This window comes from Lycium ferocissimum, chromosome 7 (assembly GCF_029784015.1).
Source record: "Lycium ferocissimum isolate CSIRO_LF1 chromosome 7, AGI_CSIRO_Lferr_CH_V1, whole genome shotgun sequence".
Classification (NCBI taxonomy): domain Eukaryota; kingdom Viridiplantae; phylum Streptophyta; class Magnoliopsida; order Solanales; family Solanaceae; genus Lycium; species Lycium ferocissimum.
Genome location: NC_081348.1, coordinates 12810661 through 12827536, shown reverse-complemented (window position 1 = coordinate 12827536; position 16876 = coordinate 12810661). Strand labels below are relative to the sequence as shown.

The window sequence follows — 16876 nt, the reverse complement described above, 5'->3', positions numbered from 1 at the left end:
TCATCTTTAGATAGTGGACTTTGGCTACAAGTTTGGCCTCTAGCAAACTGCAGCTGTGTTGATGTACTGCACTCAGGGGACATGATCGAGTACCTGTTCCACAGAGTGTTTGTCAAATCATCAAAACACAAGATATCATATCTTATCAAAGCCCTTCTACTTGACTCTTGGATAAAATTGTTGGCTTAAAAATGCTTGCATTGAATTCGTGTCATTGTTTGCTAAGTAGAGGGTCAATGTGGATCCATCCTAAACCATTAGTGTATCATGTATGGTGAGTAATTTTTGTATATATTCCATGTCTCATATTGATGTCTAGAACTTGCATGATATGTTGACAAAGTGAAACTAGGTGTGTTAAGTTAGGAGATGATATAGGCATTTCTTTGTTAGGCATAATTTTTGACCATCTATTTGCCTATCCATATGTGATATTCTTTGTTAACCCCTTTTGAGCCTTTAGCCTATTTTCTTTGATAACCACATTTTTCGCCATCCCCTTTGTTGGCATAACTTGTGATATTTGGTCCCGAACACCTAAATCCCTTTAAAAATTTAGCGCTTGAAAGTAAATGGGAAGTAGATATAAAGGGAAGTTAAGGTGGAAACTAGAAAAATAAGGTAAATGGTGCACTTGTTGAATATAGTTAGTGTATGTTGTTAGTAGGGAGCGAAAAAAAATTGTGTTCTACCTGAAAAAGATGAACAATAAAAACTTGCTCCTAGTTAGTGACATACGAAGAAAATAAAGAAAGTGCTTAATGATAAAGGGGGACATAAGGTGAAGTGAAAAAACGGGTTGAAGTGTTGACGAAACAATGGAAAACACATAAGTAATGATAAAGTGTATGTCTTAAAGTGCTTCGGCATGTTAGTCACTATTTACCCAAATAATTCCTACCTATCCCTTAGCCGGCATTACAACCATAAAAGTCCAATTTGATCATATGCTTGATATTCTTTTGTTAATAGAGTATAACATTAAGATCAAGCTTATGATATGTCGTATGAGCATGTGAATTTTCTTGTTGAGAGTGAGAGTAACTCTTTCTATTTATTGCCCGTGTTTTGTGTTGATTGAAAAAGTTTGGGCAACTCTCTTTATGGTAAGGGTACATAAATTGGTAAGAGATTTGTGATATGTTTGATTTCTTTGCTAGGCGGCATGATCGTTTTTGCCTAAATTCATATAAGTGAGTCAGTTTTAGAGGTTAGGATGTTTTGAAGTAGTTGTTGGCACGTTTGAAATTGATGTTGTGCTTGAGATTATTGCTCGTATATGTTTAAATAGCCTTAGTGACCTTATTCTGATGCAGAGCTGTTCAATTTGGTAATGTTCAGCGAATCGTAAGTGAAGTAGGTGTGTTGAGTGTTGTTTCGAGGACAAACAAAGGTTTAAGTGTGGGGTGGTGATGTTAGATGTATTTATATGCCTAACAGCCGTATTTTACCCATGTTTTATCTTGTTTAAAGAACAAATTAAGCTAAATACGCCTAACTAATTATTAAGCTTGCATTATGAACTAATACATGTGTGTTTGTTGCATTTAGGTACTTTACGAGAAAAACGTGTTGATTGGTAAGAAAATGAAATTGCACGCGAAATTGGCTAAGGAAGATGGGGCATGAAGACCTCGTTGAGCTAAGTGAAAACGAGGGAACACCTCGCCCCCAGCCTCGCTCAGCGAGGTGAGCTAATCAAATTGAGAGTGTTCCAGGAATTTGTCTAAGTGTAGAATGGGCAGAGGACCTCGCCGAACCAAAGCCATAGTGAGGCACAAGCTCGCTTTACACCTCGCTTAGCGAGGTGTTGTGACCAAAAGGGAAAATCAAGTGAAAAAAGTGTAAGGACAAAATAGACCCTTTTACCTCGTTGAACAAAGGCAGGGTGAGGACACACCTCGCTACAAGGCTCGCTCAGCGAGCTAGGAGTGCCAACGGGAATATTTTCTAAGTCCTAATCCGTTTAGACGAGCATAGAAGGATTATTTCTCAGCACTATAAAAGACCCTTTGCACGATTTTTAGATAACTTTTGACCTAGAGAGAGCTAGGAACCATCGTGAAGGTCAGAAATTATTGGGTCCTCTTCTTCTCCTTACTACTACTTTTTATATTTTCTTTAGATGATTTATTTTTCTTTCTCCATGTCTATGTGGAGCTAAACTTCTCGTTCTAGGGTTGTGGTGTAACCAAGAATATTGACGTTTGACAAGTATTTTTATCTTATTAGTTTATTCACATATGATTGTTTCTTTACTTCTGTTCTTAATTGCTTGATTATCTGCGCAACAGTCGAGTTCTATTTACTATTTAATACACGTGCTTGGGAGAGACATTTTTAGATTAGAGAAAAAGTAATGATAGTGTGATCTGATTATCCCTACAGTTGGGCTTGGATTTGTGGCTAGGATAGGAATATACGTAGTCGCCGCATTCAATTAAATATTGTGGACGAATTACATTCTTAACAGGTCAATTCCATAGGAATATATGTGGCGAACTGTTTTGAATCGGCGAGCAGTAGTTCGGGAGAATACTATGAGATTAATAATACGGTTAATTAGCAATCGTGAATAAAACTGCAAGGGTGAGATACTTGAATGACTCAATACGATTGGTGAACCAACCACAACCCTGGAACATTCATCTCATTGATAATATAAACACACGCTCTTTCTTGGTTGAAGTTCATTATTTCTTTTCTTTTATTTTTAGTTAGTTTATAATTACAACCTTCAGATTTCATCTCTTGTATAGACAATTCGGGTCGTTTAATTTAGTTGACGGTTAATCATAAGTCCCTGTGGGTTCAACATCCGATCTCTAAAATAACTATATTATTTGTATGACCACGTATACTTGCGCGTGTGTGTTAGGAGCAGCAGATTTCATCAATGACTTATGGTGGAAGGACAAACGAACAGTTATCAAACAATCCGTTGTTATTCTAATATCACACACCTCCAACAACTCCAACATACCCAATGAAATCCCACAGCGTGGGGTTTGGGGAGGGTAAAATGTACGCAGATCTTACCCCCATCTCGGAAGATAGAGAGGCTGTTTCCGGATTTCTAATATCACACACCCTTTTGTCTTATCACACACCCTTTTGTCTAAATCACTCTTAGCAATAGGACCTTGAATAAGCGATCTAAGTTTTAGACAAGGGGAATCGAGTTGAAATCCCAGATGTTAATAAGGTTACCATTAGCTACCATCCATTTGACTCCTTTGCTACAGGTACGTTTTTTAATGAAATAACCATAATGAAGGTCTTATCTTCCAATCACTTGACCTAGAGTATGACATTTTTTTGCAAAACAATGTAATGACATTTTTTGCAAAACAATGTAATTACTTGTAATGTTGTAATATTAATAACTTTTACTGTGCACTATCACTTGACCTAGATTATGACATTTTGTGCAAAATAATAGAGTTTCGCGTAATGTGGTAATACTAGTAACTCTCACTTTGCATTCTTCGGTAACTTTGTCTCATCTCGACGAACTTGGAGAGTTTGAATGTGTATAAATATGTTTCTATTCTAAATAAGATAGATAACTTTTTTTTAGTCTCATTTACGTAGCATAAGTTATGCAATATTCAAATTTAAAATAAAATGTTATTAGAAAATTTTCGTTCATTATCTAATCGAGTGCATTCAACCAAATGAAAAGTACAAACAAAAGATACATTTTATATAGACAACATAAAACTCAGAATTAAAATAATTCTCTGTATAGACCATCAAGATACATGCTCTCTATTCGAGTGCATTTAACCAAACGAAAAGTACAAATAAGAATCTATATATTATTATATAGACAAATGAAAACTCAAATTTAAATAATTCTCTTATTAGCACGACCAAGATACATTATGGACATTACGTGGAAGAAAAAAACACGTGGTAAATTGACAAATAAAGTAAATTAATCAATTTGTAAGGAATTTTTATAATATAAAGACTAAAATTAGCGATGTTCAATTCATATAACCAACTCAACTGATTTTAGAAAATACTGTATTATTTTGATTCAGACTCAACGGAGGAGGATTAATTTAGTTGGTAAGCATGCATTCTCGTCGGCCCCAAAAAGGATAAAAGTAAATCCCATTAAAGCGTAATACTGTTTTATTATTTTTAAAATAAAAGCTAATCAAAATAAATAGTGATGATCAGCTGTTGTTTTGCATGCTTTCTTTTGCACCATTCTTGAAGCTTTACTGTCAATTTCAGTACTTTTCTTTAGCTATTTCACTACATTTTTATTGAAAAAAGTCGCTAATCCTACATCTCTTCTTGTTTTAAAATAGTGCCAAAATGTTTTCCTCACAGATGCCTGAGAAATCTGCAAATTTTGGGTGGGTTATGAGGTTTAATAACCCCAAGGTTCAATGGTGGTTTAAGCTATTGACAATGTGTGTTTTTCTAGGAATCTTGATTTTGTGGGAGATTGATAGTGTCAGCATGGGTAGTTTTAAGGTGAATAGTTCAGGAAAGTTTAGTCCTACCTTTAAAGATTTCAGCTTTACCAATATTATCCAATATTACCAGTATTGGGTAAATACTTACCAGAAACTCAACCAAGATTGTGCCCGAAAAAATCTGGCTCCTAATAAAGTCGAACGAAAACCAATTAATTTGACTGAAAATCAAGGTAATGCCCATGATTTCAGTCTTGAAATGGTGACAAATTTGTCCCATAAGGAACCAGTAAGGGTAGAGGTTTCAAGACCAAGAGTCCTTATGTGGATTTCTGCTGAATTAGAGGCAAACTATTCATCAAATCTGCTTACTAATTGGTTGGCTCCTGGAGGTGAGCCGTGTAGGGATTCAAGAACTGTGGATATAAAAATCCCTGCTTTGGATGGTCGTGAGAATATTGAGTTGTCAACTGGGGATATTCATGAGTTTGTTTTCCTTGCATTGGATGATTCTGGGAAACCCCACTGTTTGGGTGGTGATTATTTTGAAACTGATATTGCTGGTGAAACATGGAAGTCTAGGCCTCCTATTAAAGATTTTGGCAATGGTACTTACCGGTTTTCCCTGCAAGTCCACCCTGATTTTTCTGGGGATTACAATCTCACAATCATCCTACTATTTAGACGTTACGAAGGCTTGAAGTTTTCACCTGAAAGATTTGCATTTGACAAGGTTTTGCGCGTGATCCCAGTCAAATTCTCCAAGTCCTCCGTTAAATTACCTGTAATATCTCAATGCAAGAAATCAGATCTTGTTAGAGATGTGTGGTCTGGTCGATGGACTCGTCATACCAAGAACGATAGCTGTCTAATTAGCAATTATGGGCGTTACAGATGCCAAGAACCAAATTTTCCATGCCAAAAGCCATGGTGTGATGGTCCACTGGGGTCCTTGGACAGCAATGGTTGGGTATATTCAACACATTGTTCTTTCAAAATGTTCTCAAGTGAAGAAGCATGGAATTGTTTGAAGGGTCGCTGGATTTTCTGGTGGGGCGATTCGAATCACTGTGACACAGTGAGAAACATCCTTAATTTCATTTTAGATGTACATGATATAAACTGGGTTCCAAGAAGAGTTGATTTGAACATCAGCAACCCAAGGAATCCATCGCAAACAGTTCGATTTACTAACATTTTCAATGGGCATCCTAATGAGACAGGCAAAAATCAAGGCTTAAATTCATTGAGGGATGCTGACTATAGAGAGCTTTTGAAAGGGTACTTCTCGGGACATGTTGTTCCAGACACTATAATCATGAATTCAGGCTTACATGATGGACTGCATTGGTCTAATATTAGGTGTTTCATTGAAGGCGCTGACTATGCTGCATCATTCTGGGCTGAGGTATTTAATGGGTTAAGGCAGAGAGGTTTGAGACCACCCGAAGTCATATATAGAACGACAGTAACCACCGGAGGATATGCTAGACGATTAGCATTCAATCCAAATAAAATGGAGGCCTTCAACGGGGTAGTCTTGGATAAGTTTAGGGCATATGGTTTTGTTGATCGTGTCATTGATGATTTCGACATGACTTATCCGTGGCATTATGACAACCGATGCAATGACGGGGTGCATTATGGTCGTGCTCCCGCCAAGCTGAAGTGGATGGATGGCCAGATTGGGCACCAGTACTTTGTGGACCTTATGCTTGGTCATGTGTTGCTCAATGCATTATGTGCAAGATAGAAGGTGGCTAGTGGTGATGCTAAGTGTGCGCATTGTCTCTGCTTTTGGCTGGGAAATTTACAAGTACCGTTTGAGATGAAGCCAACTTCAATCAATGGTGCATTTCAAGTTGGGCTGATAGATTTTCGCAAGAGGAAGACTAGGCTTGAACAAGTTTGGTGATATTTTTGCATTTTATGTCATTATATTTTCTGAAATTTCTTCCACGCTGTAGGTCATATATTAGATCTAGTGCAAATACTAAAGACTGTATAGGGCTATTCCTGTGCCTTTTGAAGTAAAGGACTTAAAACACATTATTTAACAAGTACAAAAGGTTTATGCTCCCTATTGCACTTGAAAAGTTCCAATTACTCTTTCAGCATTCTCTTTAATCTATTATCACGTTGTTGTTTCTTTTGGTGTGTTCTACTATGTGCCTTCACTTCTCTCTTTTCGCTTCAAGTCTTGGGACCTTGTGATATTTTGGGATTTTCGCTTTTTTAGAACAGTTCTTGTAATATTTATTGTGTTGTGTACAATGGGGTGGTGCACCCTGGCCTTCTTTAACGGAAGGATTTCTTATGCCTGGAACGATAGAATGAATCATAGCACGACTCTCTATGCATTGCAGGGCGTGCGAGATGTTGCTGTGGAATTGCTACACTCTTTAGTTATTGTACATGCTGAGGTAAATTCTCCAATAGTTTTCTCGGATATTCTTGCTCTCTCATTTATTTTTGGTGGATGGAGGCTTTTATTGATTGAACTGGTATACAGTTCAAAGTTTTGAATCTCAAATCCCTATCTTTACATGGTTGCTTTCTATCAAAACTACTTTCGGCATTTTTGTTTCGATAGCCGTGGTGTCCGAGTCAGCTTGCGTGCACCTCGACTAATTCCATGGGATATCTGCCACCTCCCACCTGCAACAGGTACTAGGTAACTCTGTCCACCAAGGCTAGAACAAACGGGAAGAATCACCTAATGTTTCTTGGTCTAACTTTCTAACTTAAGTTTTTTTTTTTTCATTACAAGTCTTTGCTTGTTGTAAGCCTCTACTAGATACACTTGCTATTCTTGTTGTAGGCCTAATAGAGACAAATTACAAATTGGTTCCTTAGTTTTCTTTCTTTGGATCTTGCTTTAGATTCCATGTTCTGAATTAAATTCTTGTTCTTTATCTCTAGTTTATTCGATTACCAAAAAGTTGATAGAATAAAACAGGGAATTGAAATGGAGAGGTTATTCATCCTATTTTGCTTTTGATATTAAGTGTTCTTAAAAATAACCAATGGTATTAATTAGGGTACAGTTTATTGGAGATAGATAAGGGTAAAGTAGTAAATATACACTTTTATTTATGATTCCTTATTGGGTGTAAAAAATGACAATGTGACAACTAATATGAAACGGAGAGAGTACGATGCATCATTTTTTGATTTTGATGTAGAAACAGAAACAATTTATGGCGAGATGAATATAATCCTGAATAAATCTATGGAATAAAATAAAGAAGTTTCATTTCGAAAGGATTATCATACATTTAATCAATGATTTTCTGGAAATTTTTTTTGATATTTTTACATGAGCAATTCTAACTCTAGATACATTTTAAAAATTTGTAGTTAATTTATCTTGTTGTAAGTTTCGATAATTAGGTTCTACCTTTTCTCACTATTTCTAAGCAATTGTAATGATTGAATTAAGTAGTAATCTTGAGATTCTTGAATATTTTCCACTTTTAGACCCCTACCTCGCTGAGCGCGGCCCAAGGTGAGACCTTTCCTTGCTTTGGGGAGAGCTCTGCGAGCTCCCCTGTCACTTTTACACTCAGTCGACAGCGTACAATAAAATGGGTATAAATCCTAGCACAGAGCTCTCTTCGGGATCCACAATATACCGTTGGAAAGCTATTTCAAAGAGCTAAAACTTCCATGTTTTAAGTTTGCTCAAATTATGAACGGATTTTCCTGTAATTGGGATGGAACGCAGACATATTGAAAACTTAGTCGATTCTACCGAATCTTAAGCACCTCTCTATTAGCCATTTTGAGATGATCATATCTCCTTGCTCCGAACTCCAATTGGCCTGGTCCTTATATACTTGAAAAGGTATTTCTACATACTACAAGTTTCATTAGGAACCTTTTCCAAATTCTCAATGCATCAAGAGGTTTTGGGTGCCGGAAGTAGGCTTGTCAACCACTTTCATAATACGTACAAACTTTCAAATTTTCCGCTATAACTCTAACGATACGAGTCTAACCTTAGTTCTAAGATACGGGATGTAACATTATATCCCCCTTGGAATTGTTCTTCTTTGAATGATGGGTCATGGTTAAGAACATCGCTGGACATGGCTTGAATACATGAACGTGAAGAAAACATGACATAAGTCATAGGTACTGAGATGACATGACATGATTACATGGAAACATGAATACTGAAGCATGAGACATGACTACTAAATACATGAACGTGAACGTGAAACATGGGACATGAATATGTAAGGGACATGACATAGATATGGAAGTTAGTTACCTTGAGCATTCTCTGCCGGATCCTCAAACAAGTACGGATACTTGGATTTCATATCTTCTTCGGCTTCCCATGTAGCCTCCCTAACTTTCTGACTTCCCATAAAACTTTAACTGAGGCAACCTCCTTAGTTCTCAACTTACAAACCTGACGATCAAGAATGGCTACGAGAATCTCCTCATGGGTCAAACCATCCTTAACTGCAATAGTATCAACAGGAACAACCAAAGACGGGTCGCCCACATACTTTCTCAACATGGATACATGAAACACTAGGTATACAACCGCCAAATCTTGTGGTAACTCAAGTTCTTAAGCTACTTGACCAACCCTCCATAGGATTCTAAGCTTCCCTTTCTTTTCAAAATCTCCTCACAACTTTCCTAGATGAAATCTTTAAAAACACCCAATCATCAACTTGAAACTCTAAGTCCCTTCTCCTCTCAATGGTATAGGACTTCTAGCGACTCTGAGCCATTCTCAAATGCCCTTAGATCAACTTGACTTTTTCCGTAGCCTGATAGACCAAATCTGGCCCTAACAACCTCAACCTCCTACCAGCTAACTAGAGCACAACATAAACTGCAAAGGGCATCATAACACGTATGACATGGCATAATAGGGTACTGGAACATGAACGTGGCTAACATGAATACTGGACTGATATGAATACGTGAATGATAATTTTCATGAATTTCGGTCTGACATGAACACATAGGTACTGAAGAGAAAGAATACATGGATATTATACACGAGATTTGAGAAGAATTCGTAGGCACGAATGACATTAGTACTGGAACATTAGCATAGACATGACACGATTGCATGGACGTGAGGAGCATGACATGGAACATGAATACATAAATACTGACTGACGTGGATACATGAGTGCGGGCAATCGAATCGACATGAGATGCGAATGTGTGAAAACATGGATATCATAACATGAAACCTCAATGTTGAAAAACATAAATGTTATGTTACAGCAGGAGATTTCTATCTTTGAGCGGAGATGGGATCCGAACACTTAGAGTTTTGATATCACTACGATAGACATATTAGGTAGGAGTACTACTTGGGCTTTGAACCTAAGCGCAACTCGGTGCGAATGAGACAGACTTGAGTTATATAACAGAAATATGATCCTAACATATAGCATGAGCTCTATCGTGGGCATGGCATGAATACGTTGAATCTGCGTAGAATACTTTTGATATGAGTACCATAGAGTACCTAAAAGGATCTCACTTTCAAATTAGAACATACCTTACTTTGAACCTTACCTTGTTCTCTCTGAAACATAGCTATTAATACCTTGGATCATCTTGATTATTATCGTGGGAGGATCATGAATGATTGAAGGAAAATGAATTATAGGTACGAATCATATGGGACACTTCGTTTTAAAAGCATAGACATGACATGGGTACAAAAAAAAACACGATGGATACGCGAGACATGGATACAGTTTTTTTGTTTTTGTTTTAGACATGAGCACAACCTGATATGCAAAACATGAAAGAACACTTCTTTTGCATAGACCACTATCGTGATGGAGTCTTCATTCTTGAATCATATTCATGGAGTGTAAAATGCTAACATGGGCATGATATAGTACGTAAGGTATGAGTAGAGTACTTCTGGGCATAAGTACCACCTAGTACATGAATTACTCCAGGATTGGGAACGTAACATTACCTCAAACTTTTATTTCTCGATGCTTATTAATATCAGGAACACATGATATACTTTGGTAACTTATCGTACTATCGCCCCCTTAGCTCAAAAGCTGACATTTTAAGCCTAAGGATTCCTTAAGTTTAGCAATAAGTTGTTATCCGATCATTATGTTGGTTCTGCTTAACTGGTTTTCTTCTACCACTGACACTGTAATTCGAGTTTAACTTTAACTCATTAGGCTTTAACACGCACTTGGTGTACTCCAACTGTTACCCACTTACTAGCGTTAACCTGACCAAGGATACCAAATCGTACTTCTACTAGCCCTGATGGAATTGGTAATTCACTACATCTACTCACGACTTACTATTTTTCTACTAACCACCTGCTAATCATCATGTTCTATTGTTCTGTTTTGAATAACTAGCGTGAAGCATAAGATTATTTCTAACTTCCCTCATCCTCTGACCTATTCTGCCATCGCATACTATCTTTCTGACTATCGTCATGGATTAATCTTAGGACAATCACGTCTCTCTTAAATAAAATATTAAAATACCTAACCCCAAGCTTTCTATACACTTTAAAATCATGTCAAACTATACACATCTGGGGTAAACACTTAATCACACGACCTGAGAGGGAACTATCAGATATTCTTATCTCACAGTAATACCTACTTGTTGTAGTAACTTACTAACATAGTACTTTCTAGTTCTAACCTGATTAAACTTGAACCAACTGAAATCACCTCCTCCGCAACATCAAACTTGTTTGACTCCTATGATTTTTTTTTTTGGCCATTAGGCCCTTTTCTGTCCAACTATCGTGAGCAGTTTATGCCTGTTGCGGCCAACTTCATAACCTATTATTCCTTAGGGTCTCAAATATGATCTATCATCCTCATACTTGTGGATCCATGGCCAAAATCAAAATAAATACTAACATTACATATATATTACTTCATGCAGGGTTAACATTTAAATTACTTCATGCGTTATTTGGCAAGTCTTGGGTCTTAATCCGGACTTAAAATATGGGGAGACTTCGCTGTAGTAGTCGTTACCTACACTTTCTCTTTGCACCCATAGGAATCATTGTATACTCACATGCCACAAAAAAAAATCCAGATACACTGAAAACTGATGATCTGATAGCCAAATAACTGAATGTTGGCTACTGAATAACCATAACCCTGCTAACTGCAAGACTATATAACTGATAACTGAGGTGAACTGATAACTATAAAACGTGATATTGCCTCGGTCCTTTCTGATAAGGGTTATGTTCTGGTCTATAATGACTATGAATTTTGTCCCACTCTCAATATCCTCTTAACTTTCATCGGTCACTAATATGCACCGCCCAATGGGTAATCATCCTCACTTGGACCTTTGATTTCCTGCTTGTCGCTTGCGCATTCGATAGGAAGAGAATATAACTATTGTAAGCTTCGTGGCACGAGTTAGGAAAGTTTCTGAATGAATGGCTCAAATTGCAGGATCTAGAGTATGAAAGAAGTGAGACAATCCTGCATGTCTTGGTAGTTAACCATTTATATGCGTGGCTAGCACACACATATAAAGGAAACTCCACTAGAAACGGTTTCATAGACTCTCTAAGACACTTGAACCTAGGCTTTGATACCAAGCTTTGTCTCGCCCCGAACCATGGCCTGGGCGTAACACAGCACTCGGTGCCTTCGTACGTGACCGAGCGAATCACATGGCGAACCATGGCATAACATGAGTGAATATGACATAAAACATGATGAGCTTTAATAAACATGAGATTTCAAAATATCAAATAAAAATACTTGTTTAAAACATGAATGCTGATTTTCATAAATGCTGAGCCAAAGATGGCTAAACGATTCTGATTATCTGACACAACATAACTGACTGACTAGTCTATGAAACCTCTAACATAAGTTTGAACTGCTAAACATAACTGTTGGGACAAGGCCCCCAGCATACCTTAAATTCATAACTAACATAAAGTAAATAATGACTAAACCCCAAAGAAGATGGGGCTCATCAACAAGTTGATACGTTTAAAGTCTCCGAGCAAATGCGTCTTCACGTAAATACGTACCGCATCGTGAAATGCGGTCCCGGCAATAGAAAGGGGACGTCATCACATTGAATATCCGGTATGTAAAGCAATCGAACCGAATGAAATAACATAATAAGATAATAAGAGCCGAAACCGAAACCGAAACGGTCGGTCATATATATATATATGAACATATATATATAATGCTCATTAGATTTAACATGAGTAAAAATATCTGTGGGAGAGCATTAGTATAACCGACATGTAACCACCACGTTAACACGTGGCGTCTGATCTCTGCCCTTTGCCGCATGAACATGACATGAATGGATCCAAAATCCCTCAATGGGGAAAACATGGGAATCGTCCTAACTGGGCGGAGCGATCCTTATCCTACGGTGGCAAACGTAGTTTCAGGCTATCTGAGCCTTCTCGGTTATCTGTGCAACTCCCAAAAACATGAACATGAATATAGGTGGTATCTGAGCCCATGGTTTTTCATAAACATGACTAGTAAATATGGATTGTAAGTATAATATAACATGAATATAATTACATAATATAACTTGCATGAAAACATGGGGACATGTAGGATTTCCATGAAAATAAACATAATATTTCATAACTTGCATGTAAGAACCCATGGAATGCAAAGTATCGATTTTCATGGATTACGGACGGATTTCCAATAACCAAAATGGAAAATTAGGAATACAACAACGAATATATTGTTCAAACATGGTAAATCATGTACATGAACTTAGGGTTATCATGAACTTGGCTAAAAATCCTAGTTTAGTGAACTCTTGCATAATCATGGAAGAACGTGGCGTGGGGAAGAACAAAGATGTTCCCACATGTAAATAGAAGCCCGACATACCTATAAACGCTCCAATCTAATGAACTAAACTGCTTCTCTAATGAAAAACACCAAAACTCTAGCTTTGAATCGCTTGAGAAGGATTTACCTTGGAAATCCTATGTTTTGGTTGAAGAATCATATTACCATTCATGAATTAATGTTAGAGTTACTCAAAAATCGTTAGAACGATCTTACCTTGACGTGGGAGGATGAGGAGAGGAGGAAAACGGTTGCTTAGGGCTTTAGAATGAAGTTGGAATGTCTGATAAATGAAATTTCGAGTTAAGTGTTGAATTTATAGCATGGGGCATTCTGGACCCCCAGGCTCGTCGAGTGCGGTCTATGGCTTGACCCTGCCTTGCTTTGGGGCGAGCTCAGCGAGCTCCTTTGTCCATTTTACACTTAGACAATTTTCTTGAATTTTTTCTACTTTTGGACCCCTACCTCACTGAGCACTGCCCAAGGCGAGCCCTTGCCTCGCTTTGGGACGAGCTCCCCTGTCACTTTTACACTCAGTCGACAATGTTCAGTAAAATGGGCATAACTCCTAGCACAGAGCTCCGTTTAGGCTCCCTAATATACCGTTGGAAAGCTATTTCAAAGGGCTATAACTTTTATGTTTTAAGTTTTCTCAAATTATCAATGGATTTTCCTATAATTGTGATGGAAGGCAAATGTATCGAAAACTTAGTCGATTCTACCGAATCTTAAGCACCTCTCTATTAGCCATTTTGAGACGATCATATCTCCTTGCTCTGAACTCCAATTGGCATGGTCCATATATGCCTGTAAAGGTATTTCTACGTACTACAACTTTCATTAGAAACCTTTTCCAAATTCTCAATGCATCAAGGGGTTATGGGTGCCCCAAGTAGGCTTGTCAACCACTTTCCTAATACGTACAAACTTTCAAATTTTTCGCTAAAACTCTAACGATACGAGTCTAACCTTAGTTCTAAGATACGGGGTGTAACAGTAACTTACCCAAATAACTATATTTTAGGAGTTCTTAATGAATCATAACTACCTTTTACAAATTTAGGGTTCGTAGATACATTAGGGCAATTCGCGTGTATTTGGATGTATTTCAATACATTATTTAGTTGTATTCAACCTAATTTGATGTCGTGTGGATTTTCATGTATTTGAATACATGCAACCTTAATTTCTTTGAATACATGTGTATTCAAAATAGTTGTACACCAGTGCATTTAAATACATGACGGAACTGTGCATTCCAGTGTATTTATATTGATTTATCCTTTGTTTTGATTATATTTGAATGTATTCGAGCTCCGATCAGCAAGGTTGCCGCTGGACGTCGCAAGGTTGAATGTTTTCGACCGTATTTGAATGTATATGTGTTGACCCCGACTAGTATTTCACTGCTATAGAGTGTATTCAGATTTATTCAAAAAACGTAAATCGGCAATATCAAACAATGACAAGGGTAAATTTGTATACAAACAACAAAATTTCAAATACACTGTATTTACTCAAAAAAATTGTATACAAATATATGTATATAGATCATTCAAACAACACATACAGTCAAATACATCTAGTTTTGCCCAAAAATACAATCAACCAAATACATATAACTTATATTTACACTAAAAAAAATAGCAAATACCGTCAGATCTGAGATACAAGAAGAAGAAAAAATCGTGAATTCCGACCAGACGGATACACTCAGATCTGAGAAAAAAATAATCAAATATATTTAAGAATCGAATGGGATTTGGTTATCGGAGAAATCCATGTCATTTCACGGACAGAGCTCAGGGAGCACAAAGCCGGAGTTGTTGCGAAAGGCTAAAGACGGTGTCAGATTTGCTCACCGCAAATTAAGTATATTATGGTTGTATGTTGCCTCAAATTTATCACAAGATCATATGATCGAAATTCAAAATCATTATCATGATCACCAACCAAAGGCTAAAACAAATTATAAGACTATAACGTACAGATACGTCGAGCTCCAGATTCACGAACACAAAGGGAATGGACCCGTTGTTTAAGTTGTTACCATTAACATTACTGTGAGAAAAAAGATAATGGTGGCAGAACTTCCGTCGGTGACTCGATGGTGGCGGTGGCGGATCTCATCGTCACCGCTTTACAGTTACGATCTTCATTATTTCAAATCCGATCAACCTGTTTGAAAGGAACTCGATCTCAAACGACTCAAATTCGGTGAAAAGAACTCGATCTCAATCGATTGTGTAAGGTTGGAGAACTCGGTATCCATCTAGCTCTGAGAAGAAGCCATGGATTCCGGCATCACCGACGGCTACGATAACCACCTTAGCTACGGCGGTGCTAAGGACCACCACGTGTACGATGACGCTAGAGCCGAGGGAGAAGAGAGAGAGAGAGAGAGAGAGAGAGAGAGAGAGAGAGAGGTGAGGGAGAACGCTTGATACACTGAAATAATCGTACATATTTGGTGTAGCTACGATATGTAAATTGAAAATTCACTGTAGCTACGAAAAGTAATTAAATTAAATAGTAGTTAATAACAATAAATACCTCTTAAAGTTAGCTATGCCATGTAAAATTTCCTGTATTTTTCTCTTTTTCTTTTGTATTTAATGTTCGATACCTGTATTGGGACCCCAACTAATTTGGATTTGTGTCACGTAAGACTCATTTAATGGGAGACGCTCTCTAACAGGATCTTTCCATACTCAGTGTTTGAACTTGGGGCCTCGTTAAGCGTGAAAAAAATCCTATCCATCTCACTACAACACTGTACAACTTTCATACTGAATTTAAGTTAAACTTACGAGTTGAATATCGTATATTCTTCAATTATTCGAACTTGTTCAAATTTTGTACTATTTATTACTCCTATAAATATTTAAGAAAACTAAAGAAATAATATAAAGAAATTGAATTTGAGAATAACATAATAGATTCATGCAAAATGTCAAAGTTGTTTGAATTCATAATTTGACAAAAAAAATAACATCAATTTTGAAAATTTTGGAAGGTAGAACCCACTAAACAGTAAACACACTCATATGTGGGGTTTGATTTTGTGACAAATAGATAGTATTAGACAATGCATGGTTATCTTTTCCACCAAAATGATCTTTGGGATGGAAAATTAGAACCAAACTGAAAATTGAATCAAATAAAAAAAAATTGACATCTTTTTTCTCTTTTGTTTGATTTGGTCGTTTCTAATTTAAAAACAGATACAATTTTGTTCGATTTTGATTTTAAATAAATATTAACCGAAAAATTAAATCAAACCAACTATATAAATACATATTTAAAATAGAAACTTAGTAGCTTAATTGGTTAACTACTTAAACTTTCACCTACCTTATTATTAGGGTTGAATCCAGGTCGTAATTCCCTTCTTCATTTCCCTCTTCTCCTCCCCCATGTAAAAAAAAAAAAAAAAAAAAACATATTTAAAACTTTATTGGACAGAGGGAGTATATATAAAAATCAGATTGTTTTTTATTGTAAATAATAGGACCCCTTCTCCTCCCCTATGTTAAAAAAAAAAAAAAACTTTATTGGACAGAGGGAGTATAAATAAAAATGAAATTGTTT

At 36.8% G+C, this 16876-nt stretch overlaps 1 protein-coding gene across 1 annotated transcript; it reads left to right on the top strand.

The window, feature by feature from the left end:
• Positions 1 to 4133: 4133 nt before the first annotated feature.
• On the top strand, positions 4134 to 6514 carry LOC132062526 (uncharacterized). The gene has a single exon (XM_059455077.1). It carries the CDS (start codon positions 4333 to 4335, stop codon positions 6187 to 6189), a length of 1857 nt encoding a protein of 618 aa, XP_059311060.1. The 5' UTR covers positions 4134 to 4332; the 3' UTR covers positions 6190 to 6514.
• The last annotated feature ends 10362 nt before the right edge of the window (positions 6515 to 16876 follow it).